Source organism: Aotus nancymaae, unplaced genomic scaffold, assembly GCF_030222135.1.
Source record: "Aotus nancymaae isolate 86718 unplaced genomic scaffold, 86718_ANA_hifiasm-v0.15.2.pri h1tg000059l, whole genome shotgun sequence".
NCBI lineage: Eukaryota > Metazoa > Chordata > Mammalia > Primates > Aotidae > Aotus > Aotus nancymaae.
The window spans coordinates 69,426,195-69,444,711 of record NW_026988473.1 but is presented as its reverse complement, the minus strand read 5'-3'; the positions used below and the strand labels follow the sequence as shown (position 1 = coordinate 69,444,711).

The 18,517-nt window shown below is 38.2% G+C and overlaps 3 protein-coding genes across 8 annotated transcripts in view; 2 read left to right on the top strand and 1 right to left on the bottom strand.

The window, feature by feature from the left end:
• The window catches only part of LOC135268132 (uncharacterized), a 32,076-nt gene extending 22,848 nt beyond the window's left edge, over nucleotides 1–9,228 (top strand). Inside the window, exons 3-5 of the mRNA XM_064365623.1 lie at nucleotides 2,197–2,274; nucleotides 3,343–3,411; nucleotides 5,207–9,228. Of these exons, the coding sequence (XP_064221693.1) occupies nucleotides 2,197–2,274; nucleotides 3,343–3,411; nucleotides 5,207–5,211 (152 nt within the window). The 3' untranslated portion in view covers nucleotides 5,212–9,228. The remainder of the gene's footprint in view (nucleotides 1–2,196; nucleotides 2,275–3,342; nucleotides 3,412–5,206) is intronic.
• Nucleotides 49–6,154, top strand: CREBZF (CREB/ATF bZIP transcription factor). The gene has a single exon (XM_064365371.1). The coding sequence runs from the start codon at nucleotides 909–911 to the stop codon at nucleotides 1,986–1,988; it is 1,080 nt and encodes a 359-aa protein (XP_064221441.1). The 5' UTR covers nucleotides 49–908; the 3' UTR covers nucleotides 1,989–6,154.
• Nucleotides 9,212–17,049, bottom strand: TMEM126A (transmembrane protein 126A). Of its 6 annotated transcripts, XM_012469528.3 has the most exons (6): nucleotides 16,931–17,040; nucleotides 15,304–15,421; nucleotides 14,953–15,045; nucleotides 11,494–11,687; nucleotides 10,076–10,190; nucleotides 9,212–9,446 (listed from the first exon to the last, which is right to left on the bottom strand). In XM_012469528.3, exons 2-6 carry the CDS (start codon nucleotides 15,306–15,308, stop codon nucleotides 9,254–9,256), a joined length of 600 nt encoding a protein of 199 aa, XP_012324951.2. In that variant the 5' UTR covers nucleotides 15,309–15,421; nucleotides 16,931–17,040; the 3' UTR covers nucleotides 9,212–9,253. The 6 variants fall into 6 exon arrangements, with proteins under 6 accessions (XP_012324951.2, XP_012324952.2, XP_021527520.2 ...); XM_012469529.3 differs by lacking the exon at nucleotides 15,304–15,421 and having other exon boundaries at nucleotides 16,931–17,049; XM_021671845.2 differs by lacking the exon at nucleotides 16,931–17,040 and having other exon boundaries at nucleotides 15,304–15,769.
• Between the last annotated feature and the right edge of the window lie 1,468 nt (nucleotides 17,050–18,517).

The following is an 18,517-nucleotide window of genomic DNA, read 5'->3' as shown; positions in this document are numbered from 1 at the left end:
TGAGTACTGATTGGCTCTTGGCTCAAAAGAAAATATCTACTTATAAAAAAATGACAAGAACAACTGAAGACAGTTTTTGTAAGCAATGTTGTATTCTACATTCATTTTGCTTTGTGTTTTAATTTTTTTCATTGACAAATAATAATTGTCATTCATATCAAACATAGTGATGTTTCCATACTTATGGAATGTAGTGATCAGGTTAGGGTAATTAGCATATCCATCATCCAACTGAGGACATCTAGAATGGCCCAGGTATTATACAGGATTAGCAAACGATTAATTTTCTGAAGACGTGCTAATAGTATTATGATTATGAAAAAACGTCCTTAGTTTTAGAGATGCACACTTAAGTACGTAGGGGTGTGGTGTCTTATCTGCAGATTTAGGATGATTCATCAAAAAAAATTTACAAGCATTTATAGAAAGATAAAGCAAATATGGCAAAATGTTATGTTGAATTGTTGAGTCTGGGTTTTAAATAGTATTATTGAATTAGGGTGGATAAACCTAGAGTCTGTTGCTATTTTTGCCAGTTATTATGACATCACCAGAAAGCTGGAATTACTCCCATTCCAAAACACCCTCAAATCTCGCGATACGACGGCCTGGTGGCGCGCGAAATGCGGGGGGCGGGGCTGAGGCGAAAACGACTGACTTCCGGCCAGGCCGTTGTCTGGGTGGCGCGGTCGAGTCATCGCTCGGCCTCACTGCTTGGTTCTCCCGTCCCTCCCCGCGCCCTGGCGCGGGGGGTCGACCAACCAAGTGAGGCGGAGGCGACTCTGACCTTTCCCTCCATTTCGTTTTGGCCAGTGCCGGAGGCTACCAGCCCTGGGGCCTGCGATACTGGGAGCCCTTGAGGCCCAGTCTGAGTGGCCGGGGCCTACTGCGGCCCGCCGCTGGGCCTCATGAGGCATAGCCTGACCAAGCTGCTGGCAGCCTCGGGCAGCAACTCCCCAACCCGCAGTGAGAGCCCGGCGCCGGCTGCAACCTGCTCGCTGCCCTCGGACCTGACCCGGGCGGCGGCGGCGGGGGAGAAGGAGACGGCAGCGGCCGGATCTCCCGGCCGCAAGCAGCCGCTTGGCGACGAGGGCGAGTTGGAAGCCGGGAGGGGGAGCCGCGGCGGCGAGGCCGTGCGCGCGCCCTCGCCCGAGGAGATGGAGGAGGAGGCGATTGCCAGCCTCCCGGGGGAAGAGACGGAGGATATGGACTTTCTGTCTGGGCTGGAACTGGCAGATCTCTTGGACCCCAGGCAACCGGACTGGCACCTGGAGCCCGGGCTTAGCTCGCCGGGGCCTCTCTCCTCGTCTGGTGGAGGCTCGGATAGCGGCGGCCTGTGGAGAGGGGACGACGACGACGAGGCCGCTGCAGCTGAAATGCAGCGCTTCTCTGATCTGCTGCAGAGGCTGTTAAACGGTATCGGAGGCTGCAGCAGCAGCAGTGACAGTGGCAGCGCCGAAAAGAGGCGGAGAAAGTCCCCCGGAGGAGGCGGCGGTGGTGGCGGCGGCGGCAGCGGCAACGACAACAACCAGGCGGCGACAAAGAGTCCCCGGAAAGCGGCGGCGGCCGCTGCCCGCCTTAATCGGCTGAAGAAGAAGGAGTACGTGATGGGGCTAGAGAGTAGAGTCCGGGGTCTGGCAGCCGAGAACCAGGAGCTGCGGGCCGAGAATCGGGAGCTGGGCAAACGCGTACAGGCACTGCAGGAGGAGAGTCGCTACCTACGGGCAGTGTTAGCCAACGAGACTGGACTGGCTCGCTTGCTGAGCCGGCTGAGCGGCGTGGGACTGCGGCTGACCACCTCGCTCTTCAGAGACTCGCCCGCCGGTGACCACGACTACGCACTGCCGGTGGGAAAGCAGCAGCAGCAGGACCTACTGGAGGACGACGACTCGGCGGGAGGAGTCTGTCTCCATGTGGACAAGGATAAGGTGTCGGTGGAGTTCTGCTCGGCGTGCGCCCGGAAGGCGTCGTCTTCTCTTAAAATGTAGGGTCAAGTAATCTGCTCTTTATCCGCGTTTACCCCTTTCAACTCCCTTACACCATGTCAAACACCTTAGTGGGACATCTTCACCGGACACATTTCAGAGGAGAAAAAAAAAAGTAATATTGAATCTTAAAGTGTTTAGCTAAAAGCATGAATGTGACACAGTAACCAACTCCTAATGATAACATGTGACTATTAAATCTCTCTGACAGTTTCTTTTTTAGGTGATTTCCTTCCTGCCAGGCTCCGTTGTAGGGGTTACAGAACAGTCGTTCCCGCCTCACAACCTGGTAAGGATCCATCTCTTCACGTAACGCTCATGCTCTGCTGCTTAGTCTACTTTAATGGGCAACATCTCAATATGTGTGTGTGTGTGATATTTTTTTTTTCCTGTTTTGGAAGGTGGGAGGGAAATCTAATTTGGGCCCTGTCCACCCTGGAAACAGACTTGTGCTGGTCAAGAATGTATTTTAAGATGGCTCTTCTGGTTGAAATAGCTATTAATGTGTCCCCTTATTCAGACTTGCGTGTACCTAGCTCTTCTGTCCCCAGTGTGGACATGGCCTTGGATGACATCGATTCCAACTGTACACTGAAAGCTGCTTATAGAGATACAGTTTGGAGACAGTGAAACAGGTGAAGTTGAATGGAAGTTCCGAGTTGTACAAGGTGCAAATTGGAATTCCTATTTTAGGGCAACTTTTCAGAGGTTGACAATAAGTATTTGGGGCATGCACAAATGTGATATTTTGCTGGAGGTGACAGGTATCTCTTAAATATTCAACAATGCCTTTTAGTTTTCAGTAGGAGATATAGAAACAGTCTATTCAGAGTAACAGATTTTAATATCTCACCATTAAAGAAGTTGGAAATTAACATGCATACCAGACTCCTGTGTCTTAGTTAATTAGAGAATGAGAATGGTTAATGTTTCTTTGAGGACCAGCAGTGATTACCCTATCACTGAATATGAGTAACTTGTTGAACATCTTTATTTTTGTTGTATTAATATTTTAGGTTAAATTTATATATGTATGATTAGATATTGAAGGTTGTGAAATGTGAATGAAAACGTGTAAAGTGAGGCTTCACAAAGAATCTTATTCTCTGTATTTCAAAAGTATTTGTCCTATTTAAAAATAATGTTTAAAATTGAGTGATTCTGGCCACTAAAATGACACGATTGGCGCTATTTCCCCAAAGGTGGGATTTATTTTTCCCTTAAATCTGTTAACCAGTTGTATAAATTGAGTTATGGTGTCCTTCAGTGTAAGAGGCATTAAGAAATTCTTTGTGAAACATCACTGCTTGATAAAGTATATACGTATTTAGCATCCTTGTTTTTCTTTGTGCTAAAGTGGATACAGCTGTTGGGGCAGAAGAGACGGGACCAGCTGCTGGCCACATTTCCTGCTTTATTTTAAAAGGTAGTATAAGAAATGAGGAAAAAGAGGTAATATCAGGGCTTCTGCTGTCTTTTCTTTTTAAAATGTTCATAATTAAAAAGTATTTTCCAGCAGTCCAAAGATGTAAGTTATCTTACACATAAAATGTCTTATTTTGTTGTTAATTGGTTATGAAAATGGAATCCTTGTTCTTGCACAACTGTAAATGTTTTGTTGCTAGATAATATGATTTGAGACCTAAATTGGTCTTTGGTTTCCAGTGCATCATAGCATATTTTGTAAAATCATCTACTGCACTTGAGCATGAATGGGTAGTAGCCAAACTCACAACTTGGAGTGATGAACCTGCTTATATCTAAGGGCAGGAGCAAGCCCCTCACAATGCAGCTGCATGGATTTTTAGTGCCTACTGAATTTTTTCTATATATATATACATATATATATATATATATAAACCAAAAGTAGTTGGAAAGATTATTTGAAATGACTAATTTGTGCTATCTTTATGAAATATGTTAAATGTAGCTTTTTTGAAACAGAAGCCTTGAATTGAAATTTAATACTTGAACATTTTGTATATATTTCTTTGTATATAATTTTGTGCAGTACCAATGACAAAAATATGATGTCATAATAAAACCAGGTTTGTTGATCTTTTAGTTATGGGCTCAAAGAATTTATTCATCTCTAACATGATATTGGAAAATAATGGATGAAAATAGGAAAAATGATTGTTGTTAATGCTGACTGTGGGTCTTAAAAGGTTCTGGAAAGCAGTAAGTTCATTTTTCTAAAAACTATACCATTCTCTTGGAATATTCTTCTTTACGTCAATACTTTTCCTGCAATATTTGAAGTTGTGGGCTGGGGAGAAAAAGTAGTCAAAGCTTTCTGAATTGAGATGCTTTGAAATTCCAAGTGTAGATTTTTAGAATGTCATTTTATAAATGGCAGTTTTTGGAATTACTTGATTAAGAACTTTTGAAAATGGAAAGATTAGTATGGCCTATTTTTAAAGCTGCTTTGTTAGGTTCCTTATGTTTTATTAACTGTCTTCTCAGTTTCCATTTCATTGGTTTTTTTTTTCTTCTAGTTTCGGTGACGTAGTGATTTTTGTCATTTTTTTACATCAACTTCATGGTCTTGTTTTTACATGGTAATTGCATGTATTTAGGATCTAATAGGAGCTTTAAATAAATTTGGTCATATTTATGTGTAAGCACATTTTACTGTAAATGTTTGGGTTTCTGAATTTAAACAGATCTGTTTATTTCAGTATGTAGTAAACAATATCTTAAAGTGTCTGATTCACTACTTGTTAATTAAAAAAGTTATGATTAATGTGAAACTGTTGTCTTAATATTTTTAGAAAATTGTGTTCTGGATGGTTAGCCCATGGATAAAGGAGATTTCTGGAATATAAAATGGATTGTTTTTGAAATTTCTAGGTTTGGCTCTATTTACTGTAATGGTTGAAAACAATTTAGTATTTGGGTGACCCTTGTGTCTTCTAAATGTGCCTCTATGGTAAAATGATACAGAACTAGACTAAAGATACAGCTTTTGAATATTTGTCTTTGATGGTGGCAGGAATTCATACATTAATTGAACTAACACATCATATTTTGACCTACTGTTTCTATCATATTGACTTACTGTTTCTGCACTTCCTTGACCAGAATTATCTTAAAAAGTCCGCTTTTGTTAAAATGTAGTCTCACCTCTGATATAATCCAACAAAAAGTGTTCGAAATATTTTAAATATTTGTGCATTTTATAATCACTAAATTAATCTCTTTCTCTTCTCTTTAAACAGCTTAGCAGTGTCTGCAAAAACGAATCTTTTCCTACAACCTGTTAACTGACTGGACTGATGGTAACAAAGTAATTGTGAGAGCCATGTCGGTCAAAAATTTGGCATCTGCTGAAAAAAATGAATGCCATTTTCAAGTTCCCAAATTACTTCTATACTGATTTCACTTTCCAGAAATGGAGATATGAAAAGATTCTCTGGAATCCTTGAAAGACTTAATAGAGATTCATGAGACTAAGTTAATCTTGGAACAAAATTACACTTTTTTTGTCTTTCATGGGAGTGATACTCAGTTCTTTGCATATCTTTAAAAAATTGTAACTGTTGGGGAATTACAGTATTTCATAAGAAATTAATTAGAGTTTTTACATAATCAAGAGCACATTCTATGGAATTACATTTAGTGGACTAGAATCACATAAGCAGGCCATCAGTGATCACAAGGCATATGAGTTTGTATTTATTTCCTGAACATGAGAGCTAATTTGGAGTACAGACACCCTGCTGAGTAGAATATGAAAGTTAATGTAAAGTTCTGAACTATAAGAGTAGTCCTTTTAAATAGCTGCATTGATTTGTATATCTTTGAAAAAGTTGATTATTATTAAATGTGTGGGTAGTTAATTGCAGTTTAGGTTAACAACCAGGATGTATAGATTCTGAGGTTTTGGTTTCTTGAGCTTTCTCTTAAGTACTTAACACTGTTTTTTGAATATTTTGAGGTTTCTAATTAATAGTATGCTAGTTTCTACTGTTTTATATAAAACTTTATCTAGTGTTGTATAAGGGCATTAGTATTCTGGATGATGGGAGTGGCTTTTTTGTGGCATATGGTTGTTTTACCTAATTGAAATATTTTTTCAGTTTATTACAAGTGTGAAAAAACACTCAAAACTCTGGATTGTTTTATTTCATTTTTGTTGGATTTTGTTAATACATTACTTAACCTGGTTTAGATTGAGTCATTTTACCTTACTCATTTGGGAAATGTGCAGATGATAGAAGAGGGATCTGGGTAGGAGACAGGCTCTTCATAATAATCAGCTGGCTATTATATTATTTAAAACTTATTAAATCCAGTCAGTTTCTTATAACTTTAAGCATGTTCATTGCCTGTGAAGCCAGGCAACAAGAAGTATTTCCACTGTCTTAATTAAAACTTAAGTGCTGCTGTTCCTTATGGTACAGCTGGTTATAATTCCAGAACCAAAGGCACCAACATTATTTGGTGACTTTAACTACTACTTTGATAGAACAGACTGGGTAATTATGAGTCATCTTTTTAATATGTGATTCCTAGTTCAGCATTTTGAATGTGTAGTTAAGGTCTCACTGATTTAGTAACATTTTAAAGCTAAATAATCTGATGACACTTGAAAGTTTAATTGGTAGTATGACATTTCTAAGTGCTTTTTTCTCCCAGACTCTCAGCCAGTACAAAGTTTTAAGACTCTCCTAAATGTTTAAATTTTTTGCTGTTTTTTTAAATTTACTTAACATCAAAGCTGGGGATTAAAAACGGGAATTCTTCCATTAGAAATTTGTAGTGTTATGTTTGGCCAGCACAGTATTGTTCAGATTTGAATTTCAGTACCTTTATGTGTAGCCTCAGTAATCACTCAACACCAGTCACTCTTTATTGTCTTGTAATACCCTATAATTTTTGTTGACCCAAAATTGTTGAAGATATTTTGCTCAGTTTTCACAATGAACTAATTGAAAAGTATAGTTACTGTGTTTTAAATATTTGTGTAGTTCTGTTAATATACTGATTTGAATTTTATTTAGCTCAACTTCCTTTAATGTCTGCCTTCAAATTTTGTCTTTGCTGTATACCCACTGAGGTCAGTTTCCTAGACCCCTCTGGCTCTTAGTGTACTATAGTTTGGGCTTTATAAAATATATTAATGTATTAATTTAATGTGGGCCCTCTTTTTTTTTTTTAAAGCCAAATAACTACACAAAGTAAATTATAAAAGATTTAAATAGTTTTGTCTACTGGGACTGGACTGAAATATTAAAAACTGATTGAGGGTAGTTTACTTCAGGTGTTAGCTACAAATGACTAAATGCCCTTAAATAATGCAGATAACCTGCCCTCTGAACAAAAATTTTGGCAAAGTAAATTTGTAGCAACAGACTTAACATGCTTTATTGTTTATGTTGCCCATTTCTACTAATTGAAACGATAATTTAAAAATATGTGGCAGACGACAGAGATTAGAAATACTTTTTGGGTACAGAAACCATTGTAAACTCATCCCCTTTTATAAATGATATTATGCTAGGGAGTAATTAGGCTAGGTATGTTTAAGGATAAGGAAGGAAACTGTGTGCTCAGTTATCAGAACTTAGTTATATCATTGGGCTTTGAATTATCTAAGTTGATTATACCATTCTGTATTAAGGAGTCTAACTTGATAGTTGGGTTAACATCAGAAGTTACTTTTAATTCATTGTTTTTTCACTGTGATGAATAGAACTCTGCCTTAAAGTGACAGAATGTAGGTAAAATGGATGATTTGGAGTTGGAGCTTTTCATCTTGATATTTTAGCTTGTAAAATCAACAGCTATATTATTTTGCCCTTTAAATGTTATATATCTATATATTTTTCTTTCCCTAGTTGTGAAAGCAAAGCATATTCTTTATAGAAAACTGAGAATATCCAGAAAGGAATCAAGAAGAAAAGAAAAATTACCCTATAACTCTATAAGCTGTAGACTATCCACAGTAAACATTTTGGCATGCTTCCTTTCAGTCTCTTCTGTGCATATAGATTCTTCTGCCTCATAATTGAGATCATTTCTTATATTAAATAAGTTTGGTAGATAATACATTTTATGTGCCTGTTGAAAGAACAATTCATTTTTGCTTTCTGAAAAACAGATTGTATTTTGTTAATTTCACTTGAGTTTTTCATCTGTTGCAGCACTGCTTTATATTTTTCTTTAAACAGAAGCTAAAGGCCTGTTTCACTCACAAAGATGCCTTTTCTAAATTATTATATGTAATTTTAAGTAGCATAAGATTACTTAACAGGTATGCCACTATTTGGAAGTAATAGTTAAGAGATTCATGAATAATCTTGGATGCCACTTAAAATTTTGTTTGGAACTTTTCTGTGATGATTAGCTTGCTTCATAAGAAAGTGTTAATTTAGATCAATGGTGTCCAATACTGTAACCATTAGTCACATGGCTGAAAATTTAAAATGGATTAAAATTAAAAACTCAGTTATTCAGTTGCACTAGCCACATTTGAGGTGCCCCAGCAAGTACACAGGCTAGTGGCTAACATACAGTGCAGATATGAAATATTTCCATCATCACAGAAAGTTTTGTTGGACAATGCTGATTCAGTTGCTGTCACAAAAGAAAATGATTTAGAGAACTAGGATGAGAAACGTTAGGAGAACAGAAGAAAGCACACAAAAATTTAAATGATCTTAGGAAATGAATCAACTAGGGTATTTCACTGAGGGTCAGAGAGATTAATTTTGTGATTCTAAATAAGTGGAAGCTTGAAAGACTACCTAAACTAAAATAAAGCTTTCCAAATAAGGTGACTCTAAATAGGTAGGTCTATATCATAATAGCTGAAGCTAAGCCTGAATGACTCAAGAAGATGATTGATCCTGTGAGGAAAGTTGTTAAATCAGTTCTAAGAATTTATGGATTAATAATAATTTGAATTGAGAAAGTGAATTACAAGTAACATTTGGTATAGTGTATTTATACTTTTTGTTTTCATTTTTATTCCTGTTTGGCATTATGAAGTCTTCAGTGTAAAATACTATATAGTTAATTTTTTTCTTGTGTTACCAGACTCAATGCCTAAGATAAGAGTAGAGCAAGCAAGGTAGAAGAGACAATATTGGGCAGACTAGTAAAGTTAAACTTGTTTAAGTAAGTGGGTAGCTTTTACTTAGATTTAGCCTTTTGTTGCCCTGTGTAGCCTTTGTTGTAGGTCCCAGAATTATATGTTGATGAATAACATTATACATAAACTGTTTTTACTATTTTATTTTTGTGTACATATTTGTTTAAAATCAGTGAATTTCTTGGCCAGGTTCAGGTAAGTGAAGGGCCTTTATAAGTAGTTTATATTGTTTAGACCCAAGGTATGCTGAAAACACAGTCTGGAGCAGAATAGGAAATAACATCTTTCTAAAGACAGGCTTAGAAACTCTAATCCAGTAACTTAAGATGTTCCCTTTGTTTGGTAACAGAGCTGTTTCATACCTGTAAGAAAACATTGAGATAGTTATAAGATTGTTGTATCAAGTGGCAAACCTATCTATGATATATATGAGTCCTAGACGTCTTAAGATAAAACTAGAGATGATTAAGATAAAAGTCTTCAGTGTCTATTAATCCCAAAAACTGTTTTCTTTTGTTTCTTTATCATCTACTTTGCTTCAAGGCTGTATCGTAAATTGCTGATGCAAGAGTTCAACAGAGAATAACCAGAATTATTTTAGAGTAGAAGACTACTAATACAACAGCTAGACATTTTCTGATGGAATTTTCCTTTAGTGCAAGTGTTCAAACTCATCCAGGAAAATTGTTTGTATGATAGAGGTTTCAAAGCTGTTTGCAGCTTTGTAGTTAGTTTAGTATTCAGTATACAAATTAAGGCTAATAGCCTGAACTACACACCAAGTAGAACTGTTTGAAATTCTTGAGAAGTAAAATTTGATTATAAGAAAAAGCATGTCTTGCTAACTTCTAATCAAGAGGGTAACACTGCCTTTGGTCTAAATGCCTTAAAAACAGAAAATATATTTGCTGCTTTAAGTTGTGACTTTGACTTTTATAGGTAACCACATATTATAAAAAGTTTTTCATTGATTATGAGAAAACAATCTTACCTGGCTGCTAGGCTACCATTTATAGGTAAAGCTAAGAAAACAGGGTATAGACCACCAACAAGAAGACCAACCAGTCCACTACGTGTTGCGGTACAGGTTTCGCAATTCAAATCACCTAGGAAATAAATTAGTTCTGGAAATGAAGGTCATAATAGTCAAGCAAATATGATTTAAAGGATGTAAGATCCTCTTCTATGTATCACAGACATTTTTCAGGCAACATACCAAATGCAATTCTACAAAGCATGTTAAAAGGTATAATTACTTCTATGAGTAACTTAAAATAGCTAGGAATGATTGATAAAACTATCTTAGGAAAAAAAATTCTCTAATTTGTTCTGAACTTAGATATATAATCTCATGGTTTGGGCTGGTCCTAGCTTTCTGCACTTGTTTTGTATCAGCAGACCCGGGCTAATATTTTCACTCATCTGTTCAATTCAATGGGCAGTAGGTCTCCCTTGATCATAGACATTCTTTCCACTGATCGTGGGAATTAAAACACTCATACAATTTAAACAAATTTGGAGCAGCACTTACAGAAAGTAAAATTTAGATGGACTGCCTTCCCTAGCACCCATGGTAATATTTTTATTTGAAATCATTAATCAAAAGATTTTTTGTGATTAACTATACTCAAAGCATTCAGCACACGTGGTAAATTTTCAAAAGGAAATCAAATCTCCATGCATTTGATAAACATTGTATATGCATTTAGTGCTTTAAGGGATTTACTATATAGTCTGATTCTCCAAAAAATATTTTTCCCTTTAAGGAACTGCTCTATAAAATGTAAATTAAAAATATCTAAAGTAGCCAACATTATATATATAATATTTCCATATATATAATTTTCATATATGGATTTCCAAATATTTCTTACTCTAAATGAGCAATGTCAGAAAGATATGTTAGGAAAAGGAAAGTATTGGTGGGTGCAGTGGCTCACACCTGTGATCCCAGCACCCTGGAAGGCTGAGGCAGGTGGATCACCTGAGGTCAAGAGTTTGAGACCAGCCTGGCCAACATGGTGAAACCCCGTCTCTACTAAAAATACAAAAAATTAGCCGGCTGTTGTGGCAGGCGCCTGTAATCCCAGCTACCTGGGAGGCTGAGACAGGAGAATCACTTGAACCCAGGAGGTGGAGGTTGCAGTGAGCCGAGATTGCACCAGGGCACTCCAGCCCAGCCTCCAGGCAACAGGAACAAAATTCTGTCTCAATTAAAAAAAAAAACAAAAACAAGAACTGCTGTGTTTGCGCATCTTGGTTGGTAGACCATGCTAATATGAATTATTTACCACATTACATAGAGAGGCTAGCAAGATTTAATGTTATTTAAACACTGCATTATAGCATACAGATACTTAATAAGTATGACTAAGGCAAACTTTTTGGTGATAGTGAAGTAGAATTTACCTGTTATCAAAGGAAAATTTACAAAACCTTTGTAAGTTACTTCTGTTGTAAAGAAAGGGAGCACTACCATTGGTAAGGCAGAAACGATCCGAGCCTTTGTCACATTCAAGACGCGTCGAAAAAGACTGTTTCCTATGAGGCCACAGAGAGCAGCATTTAATCCAACATAAACTGATCCATTTTCAAGTAGATTCCTGAAAGAGTGAGAAGAATGAACTTTTTCTTTGGCTTCATTGTGTGTGTGAGCTTTCCCGATTCTGACATCTGTTACAGAACTTAATGGGAGTACTAACATTTAAGTAATACCCTATGCTAGGTACTTTATTAAAACCCATTGATGAGAAATAAACTGATGTTTTGAGATAGTGGCAGAACTGGATTTTAAGTCAAGGTACATATGAATTTTTAACCTATGTCCTATGCATTCTTTGGTTTTGGGAAAAAGTAATACTTAACATGATTGCTGAATATTGAAAATACTGACTCCAAACTTTTCAGATTACCACTTAGCCATTTTACTGCTTGCATTACATTGCTATCTACAAGACAGTCAATCTTAAAATTTTCATTACTCTTTAGCCAAAGTAGCTGCACAGTAAACCCTCTAACTTCTATGGTTCACATTCATCTTAAAATAGCTTTTCTGGGAACTCTAAGCTTCCTACATTGTATAAGGTATTGCTTTTTTATCTGTCACTTTGCAGTTATCATGATGCTTATCACTTACTGAGAACCCCACTGTATGCAGCACACTTAGTGCTAAAGGCACAAAAAATTATCTTCTACCTTCAAGGTTTACATAGTTGACTATTCCTGGAGAAGAAAGATAACGTAAACTTGAGATATAACAGAAGTCTATCAAAATGGTAATGGTGGCTGTTCAGGAACTTAGAGTACATAGATAATAATTAGTGATGACAGCCTGGAGAACCTACCAAACACAAAAAACATGTAAATGTGAAAAGCCTATGCTTTTTGTAGGGGTTGGGGGAATAAAAAACTTTTAACACTTCTCTAAAATATTACTTCATAACAATCATGTCAGGTAAATAATTTGCCTATATGCATATATAATGTATATAAAATATATACATTATATATAAATCCATTTGTTTAAAAATATGTTACATATACAAATAGTAGTACAAGTGAAATCTGCATAGCACACTTTGCTATCTCCCAACCAGATTTTTTCCATAGCTAAAGTCAATATTTTTAGTTAAAAATTAGCACAGAATTCTTATCTAGCAGCCCCTTGCCAGTTTTCCAAAAAAAAGTGCCATACCAACTAAAAACTCATGACTTTTTGATAAGATATACACAAGAAATAGACATGAAATAGTCCAAATTTAATGACAAACCTGCATATGAAAGTATTCTGTAGGTCAGAAAATGAAGTTTTTGATAATAATAAAGCTCCATACACTGAAGGACATACCAAGTAACTGTTAAATACCTAATTAATAATCCAAGAAGGAATGAGGATTCAAACTTAGAAGATAAAATGGGAATGAAGAGAAAAAATAGGAACAAGGCAAAGATAACAGGACACTGTCATCTGCCCAGTTTAGATGCCAATAATTGAAAGCATTTATTGCCTCTAAACTAAATTTTACTTTGCAGTTCCAGGTATTCTTTCTAATTTGGTAAAGGTCCTAGTGACAGCCTGCTTTCTTCTCTTCAAAGCTGCTACCATCTACTTTTTTTTTTTTGAGACAGTCTCTGTCACCCAGGCTGGAGTATGGTGGCACGATCTCAGCTAACTGCAACTTCTGCCTCCTGAGTTCAAACTATTCTCGTGTCTCAGCTTCTCTACATCTGGGCTACAGGCATGTACCCCACACCTGGCTAATTTTTGTATTTTTAGTAAATACAGGGTTTCACCATGTTGGCCAGGCTGGTCTTGAACTCCTGACAGCCCGCCTCAGCCTCCCAGAAGTGCTGGGATTGCAGGTGTGAGCCACTGTGCCTACCTTACTCTTTTGTCAGTCTTTCTCTCTTTCCCTATCTTGCTGGCCTGGAAACATGGACATAGTTCCTTTTTTGCTTTAAAAGTTTTTCTGTTGCCTTAAGAAAATGAGAAGGGAGTGGAGTTGCAAGGTGGGGACGGGGACGAATCTTACCAAGTTCTTACTACTGGCCTTTTTTCCCTTCCCCTCAGAGATCCTTGTTTTGAACACTACTGGTCTTGATTTATATTAAGATATGTAATAAGTGGCAGCAAGATTGGAATTTGTTCAGTTTTTATTCCCAAAGATAGCAAGATTATGCTTCCAAAATGTATTTTAAATCCATGCTCTTTTCATGTCAACTGTCACCACCCCTATGATCTCCACTCACCAGGATTACTATGCTGTTTTTCCTACTGGTCTTTCTATTTCCTTTCTCTCCTTCCTCAAATCTGCTTTCCTGAAAGCAGCTGGAATATTATTTAGAAATGTTAGGATCATTCCCCTTCTCAAAACTCTTCCTGGTTCTTATGCCCACTTCCTCAGTACTTCAGAAACAATGGTTACTCAAGTACCACAAGCCTTGGCTATCTTGTGGCTAGGCATATGCCATCTCCTCTACTTAAGATACTGTCCCTCTCTCCTTCCCAGGTGGCCTTTTCATCCTTTTATAGTTAGAGAGACCAAAGTACACTGTAGTTGCCTGACAAAAGATCAGTATGTTCCCTATATTAGTTTTTCTCTTTAATAATATCTTTTTTTTTTTTTGAGATGGAGTCTTGCTCTTGTTGTGCAGGCTGGAGTGCAACAGTGCTATCTTGGCTCACTGCAACCTCCACCTCCTGAGTTCAACCAGTTCTCCTGAGTTCAACCAATTCTCCTGCCTCAGTCTCCTGAGTAGCTGGGATTACAGACACCTGCCACCACACCCGGCTAATTTTTGTACTTTTAGTAGAGACAGGGTTTTGCCATGTTGGCCAGGCTGATCTTGAACTCCTGACCTCAGGTGATCTGCGCACCTTGGCCTCCCAGTGCTGAAAGTACAGGCGTGAGCCACCATGCCCGGCCCTCTTTAATAATATCTTAAAGATCTTTAGCCATGATCCCATTTCTCTGACATTCTCTATCTTGTTATGTGTGTTCCATGGTATTCAGAATGGCAATCATACTGACAGAATGAGCTGGAAAAAAAAGACATTTTAAAAATTATTTTAAAGTTTTGTTATTTAAATTGGTCCATAAATGTTTACATTTTACTGTACTCCAAGCCTAATGGAAAAACTCAAATCATACAATTACATATGTCCAAAGACATGAGTTCCCACCTCAACTTCCACGATTAGCTATGTGATGTTGAGTAAAATGGTTAAACGCTCTCATCCAGGCAAGAAAAGGGCAACTTCCTCCTGACATTACCTGTTTATACTCAAGCCAGATAAATCTGAGATAATGAATTAATGGTGAAAATCTACCTGATAAAAGGTATTTTTAAATTCAGAAGGGATCTTACCTTTCTGCTTCTGGAAGCTGGTTAATTTTTCTGTTTATGATTTCAAAAATGTTTTCCTGGTTATTATTGGATTCATGATTTTCCATTTTGAGCCTTAAAAAGTGAAATATAATTCCTCAAGATTTTATAGAAAAAAAATTTAAAAACCTTCTGAAGACTAAAAATACTGTAGAGCTAATAACTTGAAAAAAATCATTGCATATATATTATGAAAAAAAAAAATAAGTGAAACAGAAACCAGAACATGAAAAGCAACACATAAAGCTTTTAGGAAACACAGAATATCTTCATATTCCTTAAAACTATTTCCTAAACAATTCACAAATAGTGCTAAACATAAAAAAGACTTACTTCATTTCTAGGTATATCTGAGATCAGGACTCAGCAAACTTTCAAGGGCCAGATGTAAATATGGTAGGTTTCGCAGGTAACATAGCCTTTGTAGAATATTCTTTAAAAAAAAAAAAATCTATAAAAACATAAAAATCATTCTTAGCTGGGTGGCTGTACAGAGGCAAGCTATAGGCTGTATATGGCCGGCCTACATGCCAGTAGTTTGTTGATGTATGCACTAGTTAGGGTGAAAATGTTAATTAAAAGTGGGGGAATGGTGAATGATGAGTTTTAAACAAGATTTGGCTCAATAAACAGGTTCCAGAGTAAAAGTTAAGAAAAACAAAGGCCAGGCACAGTGGCTCTGGCCTGTAATCCCAGCACTTTGAGAGGCCTAGGCGGGCAGATCACAAGGTCAGGAGTCCAAGACCAGCCTGACCAATATGGTGAAACCCCATCTCTACTAAAAATGGAAAAATTAGCCAGGTGTGGTGGTGCTCGCCTGTAATCCCAGCAACTCAGGAAGCTGAGGCAGGAGAATCACTTGAACCTGGGAGGCAGAGGTTGCAGTGAGCTGAGAGCGCGCCACTGCACTCCAGCCTGAGCGACAGAGCAAGACTCCTTTCAAAAAAAAAAGAAAACCAAAAGTTCAGGGATAACAACAAAGGAAAATATGGTTTTATGAAACCAGATTTTCTCATCTGCTACAACATTACAGGCACTCGTTTAAATATTTATTGCTACCTGTTTTATATTGATAAGAGGTCATTTGGAAATGCTGAATACACTGACATAACATATCTCTAGACTTAAAGTTAACCTAATAAGTACAATGCAGACTTAGAAATTTAGGTCTAGGTTTTTGGGAGTCAAATTTTTGAGGGCCTTGGCTACACTAAAATGATAGACACAATCCCTGCTGTACAGGAGCTCTGGATGATTTTGTGTATGGGGTGGTGGAATATATATGTAATCAAATTCAGTATGTATATATTATACTGATAGCAATATATGCATATACACACACATATATGAAATGTATAATGTATGTTCAGAAATAAGTGATTTCCCTAACATATTCTGCCCAATGGTACCACTACTTTTTTCTGAGTATTGGTGAGGTTTAAAGTTCTGTGAAATATCCATTTGTACACCGTGTACGTTGAGTCACCCTTCATTCAGCAGAAGTCCTGACTGGGCAGCCCCTATGGGGCATTTTGTCTCCGATATTAATAACAAATACCTATCAAAGACAACGGCGCCTGTTAAAACTACAAATATTTCCAAAGATTTTTGTGTTAGCTATCTCATGTCATTCTTGGGAGCGCTCTGAGAAGATACAGGCAATGCGGGGCCTGAGAGATAGGTAAAGTGGGGCCTCTGAAAATTAAATTTGGCCGTGGTCACCCTGTGAATTGCCAGTAAACCTGGGATTAAATTCAATCTCCGGTGTTTTTCGATTGGGTTAATTTAAATATAAGGTCTTTCCTTCTAGAGTGGAAAGTGAAGAGATAGCACCATAGGGCCAAGTCCACTTCTACTTGCCCTCGTTTACGCGCAGCCCTGCTGGTGGCTAGCATCACTGCACTGTGCTTCTCCTGACACAGGGACATTTACTGCACCCCCTCCCCCGGAATACCAGTACCTTATGCTCTCCTCCCACTAGCCTGTGGGTGCCTCCTCAGGTCTTCCTCAGCCACGCCGGAGGTCACTGCAGCTCTATTCGCCTGAGCGCAGCCATCTTTGGCTGACACGTGACTCGGCCTGGGCGGGCGCCCGGTCGCGGCTGCTAATTGGACTGCGGGACGGAGGTTGCAGCCTGGAGCGGCTTCCTGCTGAGAGGCTTCCGGTCCGAGGAGGTGTCGGGCGGCTAAGCGTAGAGGTTTGTTTATCTGGTGTAGAGGGTGCTTATTTCACCTACCCTTGTCTCGCAGGACAGAGCTTGTAGAAATTGTGAAATTTCGAGATATAAGTTAGGCGACCCTCAGTCTGCCTCTTCCATTGAAAACCTACCTCGGGCACGTTTCTTAACTTCCTGGTCAGTAGAGCCTACTTAAGATCTTGGGATGGGGTATATGAAAACTGCACAGCTCTTGGCAGAGATGGGTACTCAGGTTAAAAATAAGTCAAAGGGGAGCTATTTCTTGGCTTTATCGATTTTCTTCTCTCCCTTGGAACTTAAGCTCCCTCTGCCGTGTTTGGATCTGTATTGCTTGTCCTACCATAATCAGCACCTCAGAGCTGGAGGTTATTTTTCTGAGGATTCCTCGTGTCCTCCAGAGTACTGCTTATTTGAAAGCAGGGTTGGGTGAAAGTCATCTTCTTCTTGCTTTTTAAATATAACTACTAGTAAATTTAAAATTATATACGCGGCTTGCATTATATTTCTATTGGACAGTGCTGTTAAGAAGGTACATCTAATGCTCTCCTCCCAGCAGCCGGTGAATGCCTCAGCAGGTCTTTCTCAGCCATGCTGGGGCTCCCTGCAACCTTTGCGCAGCTCACTTGGACTAGTTAACCCAATAAAAGGGAAGAATGCCTGTGATTGAATTTTATCTTGTCTATTAAAATTAGCAGGTAAACGTTGTGCCAAAAAATACACAGCTAACTGTAGCAAAAAAATACATGATCATAACACATATCAGAAATCTTAATTATTCTCATCCTCTCAAATTTCTGAGCAAGTGATAAAGTGTTGCATTGTACAGATAATTTTTACACTGTCTATCCATTGCACGGTTGCTTGACCATTAGGCTCCATAGGGCCAAGATGTCTGTAATTGCAGTTTCTAAACTTGCACAGATAGACTTATTTTCATAAAAGTGTGCAAGAAAGAAAATTCCTAATATCTTTTTAGACGGAGTTTCACTCTTGTCACCCAGGCTGGAATACAATGGCCTGATCTTAGCTCATTGCAACTTCTGCCTCCCTGGTTCAAGCGATTCTCCTGCCTCAGCTTCTGGAGTAGCTGGGATTACAGGGGTGTGCCACCACGCCTGGCTAATTTTTAGTAGGCATGGGGTTTCACCATGTTGGCCAAGCTGGTCTTGAACTCCTGACCTCAGGTGATCCACCTGCCTCAGGCTCCCAAAGTGCAGGGATTACAGGTGTGGCCACTGCACCTGGCCATCTAGTATTTCTTTACTCACTTTACTTTTCATCTCAAGGTTTTGAGCAAACAAATCACAATATTCTGTTCACTACCTTTGCCTGAATGGAATTTCACTAGGG